The sequence below is a fragment of the Notolepis coatsorum genome (assembly GCF_963971535.1).
Source record: "Notolepis coatsorum genome assembly, chromosome: 6".
Taxonomy (NCBI): domain Eukaryota; kingdom Metazoa; phylum Chordata; class Actinopteri; order Aulopiformes; family Paralepididae; genus Notolepis; species Notolepis coatsorum.
In genome coordinates this window covers 67853344-67866982 of record NC_140170.1, presented here as the reverse complement: position 1 = coordinate 67866982, position 13639 = coordinate 67853344, and the positions used below count along the sequence as shown (strand labels likewise).

At 42.6% G+C, this 13639-nt stretch overlaps 1 protein-coding gene across 1 annotated transcript in view; it reads left to right on the top strand.

Annotated features, from left to right (window-relative positions):
* The window catches only part of LOC311229533 (inositol 1,4,5-trisphosphate-gated calcium channel ITPR1-like), a 323615-nt gene that overhangs the window by 276924 nt on the left and 33052 nt on the right, over positions 1-13639 (top strand). Inside the window, 3 exon segments of the mRNA XM_084315609.1 lie at positions 239-337; positions 463-617; positions 8057-8222. Coding sequence (XP_084171735.1) covers positions 239-337; positions 463-617; positions 8057-8222 — 420 coding nt within the window.

Below are 13639 nucleotides of genomic sequence, written 5' to 3'. Positions count from 1 at the left end.
GTCCATCAGCACATAATTCTCAGAAGAAAAAAATATATATTTGAGGTTTTGAAATAGTTCCTTTGAAAAAACCCTGCAGCTGCGAGGTCTCCGCCTTGTGTGGGAATCGTGCCTGAAAATAGATTTCCTCTGAACTGAGCCTCCATCACTAATGGTGTCAAAAGAGGATGTGATGTGTCTGTCTTTGAAAACACCACACTCCCACCCAGAGCTGTCTCTATGCCTGTACGTCACACAGCCTGCAAAACACCACACTCCTACCCAGAGCTGTCTCTACGCCTGTACGTCACACAGCCTGCAAAACACCACACTCCTAACCAGAGCTGTCTCTACGCCTGTACGTCACACAGCCTGCAAAACACCACACTCCTACCCAGAGCTGTCTCTACGCCTGTACGTCACACAGCCTGCAAAACACCACACTCCTACCCAGAGCTGTCTCTACGCCTGTACGTCACACAGCCTGCAAAACACCACACTCCTACCCAGAGCTGTCTCTACGCCTGTACGTCACACAGCCTGCAAAACACCACACTCCTACCCAGAGCTGTCTCTACGCCTGTACGTCACACAGCCTGCAAAACACCACACTCCTACCCAGAGCTGTCTCTATGCCTGTACGTCACACAGCCTGCAAAACACCACCCTCCTACGGGAACATGTCTATGTTCCCCGGGTCCTATGTTCCCCGGGTTCTATGTTCCCCCGCTTTTTTTTTTTCTCGAAAAAGGGTTCTATGTTCCCCCTTCCGCTAAAGGGTTCTATGTTCCCCGGGTTCTATGTTCCCCGGTAGCCGCAAAAGGGTTCTATGTTCCCCGGGTCCTATGTTCCCCCTATGTTTCCCCGGTAGCGATAAAGGCTCGCCCCAGGCTCGCCACAGCAGTGGATTTCAAAGATTTTATAGATAATTAATTTGTATCGCAACGGAGTCACGGATCTAGTCGGGCCACGTAGCATTATGTTGAGAAAAATCAAATACAATAAACAAGTGTAAAATAAATAATTTATAACGAAGTTTAGCCTATTAAATCGCTTTATAAGCGTTAGTTCTTATTTGCGGTCTGTGTGAGAAGCATCCATTTGCAGAACATCAGCCCAGCACTCTCTGTCCCCACGCTGTCAGGCCGTCACAGGACCGCTCAGCAGCGCCACCTACCCAATGGCTGAATTGCCAATGGCTGAATTGGAGTATTGCACTGTGCGGGATTGATTGATTGATTGATTGAAAACTTTATTAACAGATTGCAGAATGAGTACAGTACAGCTCAATACATACAATTGTTAAGGGGATGCAGACCAGAGAAAGACTTTCGTCTTGTTTACATCAGGGTCCCCCATTTTCAATTAATCAAAACATATATGACATACAGATAGGGAAGGGAATTGATAGGATTTTATCGATACGATTCCATTATCGATTCTGCTTATCGATTCGATTCTTTATCGATACCCTTATCGATACCTGATCAATTTATAATTTACATAAATAAATTGGAAATGCAACAGAACTACATTTACATTTACATTTAGTCATTTAGCTGACGCTTTTATCCAAAGCGACTTACAAGTTCTGTACGACAAGCCATCAGGAAGGGCACAACTCTATCAGCTGAGCAACAATGTTCATCAAAGTGTTGAGTGCTACAGTGTAGGTTAGTTTATTAGGACAAGTGCATGACCGTACGGTTAGTTAGGGTTAGATATATTTTTTTTTATTCAGATAATGGTTGAAGAAGTGCGTCTTTAGTCGACCGCGAAAGATTGGACGTGATTCGGCTGTCCTAACTGGGGTGGGTAGTTCATTCCACCATTGTGGGGCAAGGACTGAGAATAGGCGACTTCTCTTTGATGACCCTCCCGGAGCTTGGATAGGAGTAGGTCTGAGGCGGCCAGAAGATGCAGAGCGTAGGGGTCTAAGCTGGTTAGAATAACAACATGCAACTTGACATTACTGATTGTCATTTATTGTTGAGCCCCCATGTCAGAAAAATACAAAAACTGTAAAAAATAAAACATTAACTATAGCCTACACTTAAATAAAATAATTTATTTGAGATTCTCTTAAAATGTATTTATTTTTTTATTCTTAAACTAATTTAATCTATTGAATAACAGGTCGTTATTCCTCTGACTTCTGTCTCACACACACACACACACACACACACACACACACACACACACACACACACACACACACACACACACACACACACACACACACACACACACACACACACACACACACACACACACACACAGAGCTCCCTCCCCGGGCCCCTGTCCTATAAGGTATTGGCTTGTGTTGCTACACGGACACATTTGTATGTTGCACCACTTGTACTTCCTGGCTTACAGAGTACAGAAGTAAACAAACACTCCGTCTATTACAGGGGTGGCCAACCAGTCAGAGACTAAGAGCCACAAAAAAATTACTGTGGTACCACAAAGAGCCACACGGTCCACACCATATACCAGCGTTTCTCAACCTTTTTTTTCAGTCACGGCACCCTTCATGTGTTTATAGGTCTCACCCTCTGGCCTCTGAAGTTGCTAATGTCTTTTTTATTTGGGCCTCACAGGGTTAAAAGTACCCTGTGAGACCCACGGTTGCAAAATTACAAAATCACTTTTAGCCATTTAAAAAAATAATGTTTATTTAAAAAATGTTAAAGGGGAACTATTTTACTATTTCTTTCACTATTTGGGCACTTTTACACAATTCCTGTGAGTCTATGGAACACCTAGGTTTTTTTCAAAAAAAATGCATTGTTTTGTATTTCTAATCAAGTACTAAAAACCGCATTTTTCTACCTCAAGATCTTAAGCCGTTTTGAGGCTGGGCTCCAACCACTGTGTGGCCTGGTGCCAACTGCCACATCAACTGCCACATTATTATGCAGCTGAGAAATCTCTGACATCACAGATATGCACATTTTCAGATGACTCAGTTCAGTGAGGGTGAATATTGTGAGAGGAGAATTGGAAGAATTCGCCAATATGAGAATTAGAGACATATATCCTATTAATATAAGTCCACATAGCTAAGAAACAATGGTAAACACTGAAAAAAGCCATTTATAAGATAGTTCCCCTTTAAGCACATGTATAGTCAATTGGTCCTGTTGTTCAGCCTCACAATGCTATTTGATAGTAAATGTGTTTATATGTCCCACCATCTGGCCTCTGAAGTTGCTAATTTCTTTTTAATTTGGGCCTCACAGGGTTAACCTCTTAAGCCCGAGATATACAGTAAAAGTGTATATTTTCAGCATTATGTTTGTTTACCAATTATTTGAACTGTTATTAGTGAAATATAAGATTATAGAAATCTCAGGGCATTGAGTCGGAAACCGGCGCATATTGACAGGAGGAAGTGGCACAGCCAAAAGTGAGTGTAGTCTTTTGAAGGAAGAGACTCAGGGCTTTCAAATTTCGAAAAACTACCCTACCCAGCTCACACCAGCCCCTGTCAATCATCTGACTTCTGGATTTACTTTTTAATTTCTCTTATTTTTTGGGATTATCTCCCACAAACCTGAACGTTATTGCCATAAAACAGAACGCAGTTAGTTTCTCTACCTTTCTGTGAACGTCTTGCAAAAAACGGTGTTGCAATATGATGAAAAATGGTGGAGAAATTTACATTATAAAAAAGATGGCAGAATTCAGTACTGTATCTACAAAACCTTCTGTTTAATCATCTTCCCTTTATTCATTTGCTTAGATTTTTCAGGTCTGGTCAATTTTAGCATGGTGTTATTTAAAGTCAAAGATAATTTTTTTTTTTAAATAGAATTGATATTCTCCTTTGGTTCATTACAATTTACTCAAGCCTAGTAACAGACACACTATTTCTGACACTGATCCATATATGTCCCTAGATTCAGATACCAAGAACATGCAAATGGACCATTTAAAAAAAAATTGTAAATGTTTATTCTACGTCCTTATGGAATGAGTGACATAAAAAAAATAAAAAGTAAAAAAAAAAAAAAAAGTAAAAAAAAAAAAAAAATAAATATATTTTTTTTATTTTTTTTTATGGATGGAAGAGCCGCACATTGACGGGCAAAGAGCCGCATGCGGCTCGCGAGCCGCGGGTTGGCCACCCCTGGTCTATTATGTGAACTAAAGAGTACAAGGTTTACACAACAGCCCCCACCTGCTGTTTTATTGTATTTGTACCTGTACCTGTGAGCTTGATTAAATAGCGTTAGCTCACGTTAGATAGCGTTAGCTCCGCGGCTAATTTTAGCTCACCCTCAACTAAATCAATGACTAGGTTCTAAAGCATTCAAGTAGTTTTCACTGCACATAGAAGTAGCCAAACAGCGGGAGCATTTCGGGAGCATATTACCAAAACCCAGGCAATTTCGAGCCCTTAAGGAATCAAATAGTCTGCCATGGCTACGTGCTAACGTTATTGCTGTAGGACCTGGCAGCGATAATGGAATCGAAAGTCATGGGAGCCACACGGTTCCAGGCATCGGGAACCGGTTTTCGATTCCCATCCCTAGATACAGATAGACAGTACTGCTACATCTATACATTTATGACATACCAGATTTGCAAATACAGTACTGTTTGTGATACAAAAAGTGTCCAGAAAAGAGTGTATATACATTTGACGTAGAAACTGTACATTGGAGGAGGTTGGGTAGGTGGGGTGGGGTTGGGTGGGTGGGGGTTGAGTAGGGGGTGGGTGGGGGACACTGTACACTGTACATTGGAATACTGACAAAGCCATACTTGGTAATTTACTGTACAACTGGGTTAGGACATTTGTGGGGGCCAATTTCGAATTGCAGTCTCCCGTAGGTGGTCTTTGAGTGTTTTTGAAAGTGGGTAGTGATTCACATTCCTTTACAGCTTTGGGTAGGGCGTTCCTGCGGGCAGATCCGTGATGCGTTTATTTAAACTTTATTTAAAGGGGAACTATTTTTTTTTAACTTTATTAACAGATTGCAGAATGGGTACAGTACAGCTCAATACACACAATTGTTAAGGGGATGCAGACCAGAGAAAGATTCCGTCTTGTTTACATCAGGGTCCCCCATTTTCAATTCATCATAAATGTACAGTTCCCTCCCCCTTGTATATATTTACTGTATGTCACAAATGTAACAGTACTGCATTGAGTGTCATAAATGTCATTATGAATTGAAAATGGGGGACCCTGATGTAAACAAGACGAAAGTCTTTCTCTGGTCTGCATCCCCTTAACAATTGTGTGTATTGAGCTGTACTGTACTGTACCCATTCTGCAATCTGTTAATAAAGTTTTCAATCAATCAATCAATCCCGCACAGTGCAATACTCCAATTCAGCCATTGGTAATTCAGCCATTGGGTGGGTGGCGCTGCTGAGCGGGCCTGTGACGGCCTGACAGCGTGGGGACAGAGAGTGCTGGGCTGACGTTTTGCAGATGGATGCTTCTCACACAGACCGCAAATAAGAACTAACGCTTATAAAACGATGTAATAGGCTAAACTTCGTTTTAAATTATTTATTTTACACTTGTTTATTGTATTTGATTTTTCTCGACATAATGCTACGTGGCCCGACTAGATCTGTGACTCCGTTGCGATACAAATGAATTATCTATAAAAGTGGCTATCTTTGAAATCCACTGCTGTGGCGAGCCTGGGGCGAGCCTTTATCGCTACCGGGGAAACATAGGGGGAACATAGGACCCGGGGAACATAGAACCCTTTTGCGGCTACCGGGGAACATGGGAAGCATAGGGGGAACATAGGACCCGGGGAACATAGAACCCTTTTGCAGGTGGGGGAACATAGAACCCTTTTTCAACATAAAAAATAAAAAAAAACTGGGAACATAGAACCCGGGGAACATAGAACCCGGGGAACATAGGGATGACCCCACTCCTACCCAGAGCTGTCTCTGCACCTGTACGTCGCACAAAATGGTCTGTTTTCTTTAACTTTTTTTAAATACTACTGCAAGGAATATTTTTTTTATTAACTTAAAAATATACAGTATACAGTACTGTATAAAAATATACAGTTTGTATATATATATATGGTATACCTTCATATTCAGTATATCTCCCAGCCCTATACTGTACCAAATCAGGACATCCGTGACCAAATTAGTTTGAAAGAAAATGTGTCAATAACTTTGAATTGGGTGTATACAGAGTATCACAAATAACCAAACATGAAGCTTTGTCTGAACATGTACAGTATGCAGCGATGTAGCTATCAGAAAAGTATTTAGTCTGGAAACTCTTATGGCTGCGTTCGTCATCGTTTCCATGGACACAGTGAATAAACAAGGCTGCGCAGCCGCTGTGAAATAATTTATTATTATAGTTATTATTTATAAAAGAGACAAAAAAAGTAGTATTCGATATGTTAAGAGAAAATTATAAGAGTGTAGGTAGCACCGGTCAGTTCACTTCCTGGTGTTTGACAAGGAAACTATAAAAGAAGGAAGGGTCATCATGTCACTGTGTAGCGCGCATTGGTGCCAAGTGTGGAAACGATCAGTTCGGCCGACAGTTGGGATCAGCCATCTCCTCGTTTAGGACCCGTCATTTAAACAGATTATTACCTCAAGTGTCAGAATAATCTGCAATCTGTTGCATTGTTAACCACCTAATGTTTGATATATTGGTTGGTGTATATTTCCTCAGATAGAGTATAGAACGCTGGTATTCTGACGTGATGACCCTTCCTTCTTTTGTAGTGTCCAGATAAGCTTATTGAATGTGCCATTAATTTGCTACGCTTTGACATTTTTTTGTGTTGTATTGTATGCAGAATAAATTGAATATAGAATTAATTTAATATGGCCAATGCAATACATTTTATGTATCACATTTATTTTACATAAAACACAAAAAACTAGAATTCTTTATTTTATATATATATTTATTTTTTATTATAATTATATTGGTTATAAAACTTTCAGCACAATTAAGACCTAGAATCTAGGTGAAGGCCTTGTATAACAGACATCATTAGGTCATCCGCCTTTCTGCCTGTTTGCGTAACAGAGTCTCTGTTACATTGGCATCTGCCAGGTTGCACCTGTGGTCTTGTATTTCCCACGGACAGCCATGACGACGGCCTTAGCTCAGTTATCAGCTCATGACTGAATCAACAGGTTCATTTCTAACTGTGTCAACAAACAAACAAACATCTAGGTGAAGAATATGTTTGAACTGTTGAACTGTCCACACCACGTGCCTTAGTGATGTAGCTTTGTACAGTAGTTAGTTTTAGGGATGCACTGATATCACTTTTTCAGAAAGTCAAGTGGCTTGTCCTTGATTTCTGACATGTCGCACATATTCTTCTGACATATTACACATATTCTGACATAGCACACACATTCTGACATATCACACATATTCTGACATATCACACATTCTGACATACATATTCTGTCATATCACACATATTCTGACATATCACACATTCTGACATACATATTCTGACATATCACACTCATGGCTGTTTGGTATCAGATTTTAGTACTGGGGAAATTCTCCTGATACGGATCCCCTGTTTTATTCAGGTAGGTCTTGGCCCGATATCCAATACCAGTTATTTGGTGCATCCCGAGTTAGCATGGCATATCTCCAGACATAACCCACTGTATGTGTAACCATATCATTGAATACAGATATAATAATGATATAATACATATTTTATATAATAATGAATAGTATTATTATTGTAGTAATAATAATAATAATAATAATAATAATAATAATAATAATAATAATAATAATAATAATAATAATAATAATAATAATAATAATAATAATAATAATAGCAGTAGTAGTAGTAGGGGTAATAGCAGTTATATATATAAAAAATAAATAAAAATTGCAGCCAGAATGATTCAGTCACCAACCATTCTACCATAATTGTATTCTGTTTGCATGTATTATATTTATTGTGTATGTTTGGAAATGAGGGTTTGCCCTCAATTCATTTTCGAGTTGAAATAAACATTGAAACGAAACGACGTGGGGGACGAAAATGAAATCTATGACTCTACTCTCCTCCTCCGTGGTTCCCAGGAGCCCCTGTTTGCAGCCAGGGTGATCTATGACCTGCTCTTCTTCTTCATGGTCATCATCATCGTCCTCAACCTCATCTTTGGTGTCATCATCGACACCTTCGCTGACCTGAGGAGTGAGAAGCAGAAGAAGGAAGAGGTCCTGAAGACCACCTGCTTCATCTGTGGTGAGCGGGGGGGGGCGGGGGGGGCTGTCATCTGGCCTCAGGCTTAACCCTCCTGTTATGTTCAGGTCAAAGAAATGACCTGTTTCAGAGTTTTAACAGCACTGAAACACCCGTAAACATTATTGATGTATTGATGAAACTTGACGTCATCCTCAACAGTATGGATATGAACATGTCGATTTTTATGTTTTTATGAAGCCTCTACGTCACTTGAGGTACTGTCGGGGCTCCTATTTGACCTGGTGGTTCAGAATGGTGATTGAAAAGGCAGCAGAGTGCAGGAACAGAGGTGCGGATCAAGTCTATGACCGTCTCTCATATCTACATCGTTGACAAATGATCAAGATGCTGCAAAATGTGAAAAAAAAAAAAGATTATTGGTGTGTCATAGAGTAAATTATGTCCATATAGTCCATATAGTCTATTAAGTACATATATATACAAGTACAACAAGTACCATATAATTCATATCGTTCACATCATTGTTGTAGATGAGTGACCATTTGGTAAGTAAGGTCAAACGCAAACGAGGGGTAAACATTTATTATCATCGCCATCGACCCGGGAACATACCTGTTGTAACTGAGATGCGACCTTGAGAGGAGGATTAAAGGGACTCGGCTCGCTACAGTCTGACGGGGTGTTTGGTTTATATCTGGGGGGCGGGGCTTCGAAGCACCCGCATCACGGTGACGCACACATGACGCACGTGTGACGCATGTTGTGGGCAAATTAATTCATTAATGAGTTTATTATCATTATCGTTTCCTTTGTGTTGTGCCCGAGAGCTTAATGTGCCGTACAGCCTCCTGTATGTAACGTGTTGAATGACCAGATGGAGGGAATACTTTATAAAGTATTATATTTATTACCACGACACATGGCTTAACACAGGCTCTACCGAGAGTGCACATGAAACGGTAGTCGGTACGGTGGCCGCTATGACCGTGTTTCAAAAGGCATATAGTGAATGCTCTACATCCTCTCTCTCTTTAGCTTGTAGTCCTGACAACAAGATGATATAATATGGTTAACTGGAAACAACAATGCCATTTCTATGTCATAACAGAATCATCAAATATGTTGATTGAAATATGTAAAATAATAAAAGCATGGTATCTCATTTAACTCCACTGACTCAATGCACAATTATTTTAGATACCCAGTAAACACTTTTTTATTTTTATTTTAATTATACTTTTTTTAACAACACTACAGGTGTACTGTAATTAACAATGAGCGTGTGGTGCTTAAAGTCCACACCAAGTTCAGCATACTCAGTCCAAATATTTGGGGTTTGGCCTACTTTTGCGACCTGAGCGTGTTATGTGCTCCCACTGGTGCATGTGGGCGTCAGAGCTACAGGCTCTTGAGATAAGGGTGTCTCACTGTCTGTGAGCTTATGTCTCTCTGCGAGGGGAGTGGGAGTTTCCTCTACAGCTGGACTGAAGTGCAGCCAGTCGGCATCGTCTGACTGTTCTGGAAGTGGCTCAGCTACAGGTAGGATATGTCTGCGATTTCTCCTGTACTCTCTACCTTCAGACTGGATGAGGTAAGCTCTTGGTTCCTTGCAGACCTCTTTTAGCATGCCCATGCGATTGTACCCATGGGGGGGTCTGCATCCTGACTACCTCACGTTCATAAAGAGCCCGTAGTGGACTCGACTTATCATCAGCTTTTGAGAGTCTTTTCTTTTGGAGCTGGGCTTTGACTTGTTGGGTGTCGCGAGTGGTAGGCTCCAGTAGCTGTTTGCTGACTGGGAGGGTGGTGCGTGTCTGCCTTGACATGAGTCTCTGTGCAGGTGAACCTAGCTGTGCATCTCGAGGGATGTTTCTTAGATTCAGTAGGTTTAGAACCGTCTGTTCCATCCATTTTCGACTTTTCCATCAGCTGTTTCACACTACGGACTGCCCTCTCAGCTAAACCGTTGCTCTGTGGGAATTTTGCCCTGCTGGTGACATGCTTAAAGTCCCACTGTGTGGCGAAGTCCTTGAACTGCTGGCTGGTATACTGCCTAGCGTTGTCCGAGATGAGTGTGTGTGGTGATCCATGGACCGAGAAGTGCCGTTTGAGTTTTGTGATGACCGTGATGTCCTTGAAGTTGGTCAATCTCATACCATCCAGAATATGAGTCCACGAGCACTTGATAATGTTTCCCGTTCCATTGTCTGTCTGAATGTCTGTTGCCACTGTAGACCAAGGCAGGTCAGGAATCAGGGGTGTGGCTGGAGTGGTTCCTTCGGCTGGTGTGGCTTTGTGCTGTTGCACACACAGCATGAGAGTACTGCATTGTCAATGTCCTTGCGCAGTAGAGTGGTCTTTACATTTGAGTTGAAGATTTGTAGCTTGCCTTCCAGATAATGTTTAGCATGTTGAATGTTGTCCTTGCCTTTCCAATCCCGGCTTGGACATCGTCTTCCACAGAAATGATGCTTTCCAAGGTATGTGAAGCTATTTACATCCTCTAATGGGTTTTGTTCCATGGTTATGGTTATGGGTGTGTTGTTCCTGCTGTTGATACGCATTACTTTGGTTTTGGATGAGTTTATTTTGAGCCTGAGCAGAGTAGCAGTTTCTTCCAGTTTTCCTGATTTTTCCTGCATCTGTTGATGTGTGTGAGCCAGTAGTGCCAGGTCATCAGCGAAATCCAGATCTTCCAGCTGTTCTGTCGAGCTCCATTGTATGCCGGTTTTTCTGTTGCTGGTTGTTTCTTTCATCACCCAGTCTATGCAGAGGAGGAAAAGAAAGGGTGAGAGCAGGCACCCCTGCCGCACACCAGTCAGGACCTCGAAAGCTTCTGATATACATCCTTCATGGAGGACTTGACATCTCATCCCTTGGTAGATTCAAGATTCAAGAGGTTTATTTATCGACATCACCTCAAAGTCATTCCTCTCATTTGTGTGCTGAAAGGTTGATGTCCTGGGGGCTCGAGAGTGTCGGCCAGGTACATGTCTTTCCCTTTCTTGTAGACGAGGTTGATGTTATATTTCTGCAACTGTAGCATCATACGTTGGAGTCGTGCTGGAGCTGTGGAGATCGGCTTATTGATGATTGTGACCAGGGGTTGGTGGTCGGTTTCCACCGTTACTGGTTTTCCATAGACATAATCGTTGAATGGACACAGGCGGAAGAGATGGGAGCCTAAGACGAGAGCTCACACTGTTTTGGGAAATTAATATCCTTTTATCTAACCCTTGAGGCGCTCAAATCTACAATTTACTAAAGAACATTTGAAAATTGGATAATGTAAGACCGGGAGAAGAGACTACCAATGCTTTGGAACAAAGAAAACTTAGTTTGGCTATACCAGGGGTGGCCAACCCGTGGCTCGCAAGCTGCATGTGGCTCTTTGCCCGTCAATGCGTGGCTCTTTAATCCATTGATTACAAAAAAATTATCTTTATTTATTTATTTATTTTATTCCATAAGAACGTAGAATAAACATTTATAGACTTTTTTTTTATGGTCCATTTTCATGTTCTTGGTATCTGATTCTAGGGACATCTATGGATTAAATTGTAAATGAACCAAAGGAGAATATCAATTCTATATATATTTTTTTGTATCTTTGTCTGTGAATAACACCATGCTAAAATTTACCAGACCTGAAAAATCTAAGCAAATTAATGAAGGGAAGATGATTAAACAGAAGGTTTTGTAGATCCAGTACTTAATTCTGCCATCCGGACGCATGCAATTTGATATCAGGCCTATAAATGACCTTATTATGGCCAAGTCTCGCATCTATGGATCGGGCCAAATCTCCCCTTTCCAATGGCAGAGTTCAATCTGCATTTTTGGATCACCAGGCGTGATTCACAAACCGTGAATGAAATCTACTGTAAGTACAGTTACTTTTTTATAATGTAAATTTCTCCACCATTTTTCATCAGATTGCAACGCCGTTTTTTGCTAGACGTTCACAGAAAGGTAGAGCAACGAACTGCGTTCTGTTTTTATGGCAATAACATTCAGATTTGTGGGAGATAATCCTGAAAAATTTTATAAATAAAAAAGTAAATCCAGAAGTCAGATGATTGACAGGGGCTGGCGTGAGCTGGGTAGTGTAGTATTTCGGAATTCGAAAGCCCTGGGTCTCTTCCTTCAAAAGACTACACTTGTTATGGTTTGAAACCGACCCCAATCGCACAACACAAGACAGGTATTAGAGTAAGCCAAAACTGGGCAATATTTATTAAATAACAAAAAGCGGCACAGTCCCTTTAAGGGAGAACACAAAAAACACAAGAGTCCATGAAATACGAAACTGCGGCACTGTGCCTTTAACAGGCGAACAGGCTAAGGGACCAGGGCTAAGGGCCAGGGCTAAAGGCCAGGGCTAAGTGTCAGGGCCAGGACCAGAGCTAAGGGCCAGGGCTAAGTGTCAGGGCCAGGACCAGAGCTAAGGGCCAGGGCTAAGTGTCAGGGCCAGGACCGCTTACAGGGATGAGGACAGGGTTACGACGGCGGAGGCCTGGCACGGGGACAGGGGCCCGACAGCGGAGGCCGGGCACGGAGATCCTCCTCCCGTCCCTACACCGAGTAGGGCTCTGCTGCTCAGGAAGGAATCCTCCTCCTCCTCCTCGGATGCTGCAGACGCGCAGCGCAGAACAAAGGGGGTCCGAGGCAAAACGGGATGGGCACACGCCATCCTCCCGTGGAATACTAGGGAGCGACGGCGAACCTGGGTCCGAGGGGAAACAGGATGGGCACACGCCATCCTCCCGTGGAATAATAGGGAGCGACGGCAAGCCTGGGTCCGAGGGGAAACGGGATGGGCACACGCCATCCTCCCGTGGAATAATAGGGAGCGACGACGAGCCGGGGTCCGAGGGGAACGGGATGAGCACACGCCATCCTCCCGTGGAATAATAGGGAGCGACGACGAGCCGGGGTCCGAGGGGAACGGGATGAGCACACGGCATCCTCCCATGGAATAATAGGGAGCGACGACAAGCCGGGGTCCGAGGGGAACGGGATGAGCACACGCCATCCTCCCGTGGAATAATAGGGAGCGACGACGAGCCGGGGTCCGAGGGGAACGGGATGAGCACACGCCATCCTCCCGTGGAATCGGGAGCGATGGCGAGCCGGCTTGATGTCTGGAGTGGGAACACTGGAAACCTCCCGTAGAGAATTAGAGAGCGAAGGCGGTGTCCCACTCCAGGCAAACGGCGACAGGTGGTGATGGCTGGCACGTCGTCTCACGCCGGAGGTTGAGAAACGCTGGTATATATGGTGTGGCTCTTTGTGGTACCACAGTAATTTTTGTGGCTCATCTCTGACTGGTTGGCCACCCCTGGGCTATACCAACACAATTTCACATGCACGCCGCTTTTGACGCTACAAACAAAGTTGGAACTAAAGATCATGCAATTATAGAAGTGGAAAACAATAGCTCAAGAAATAACATG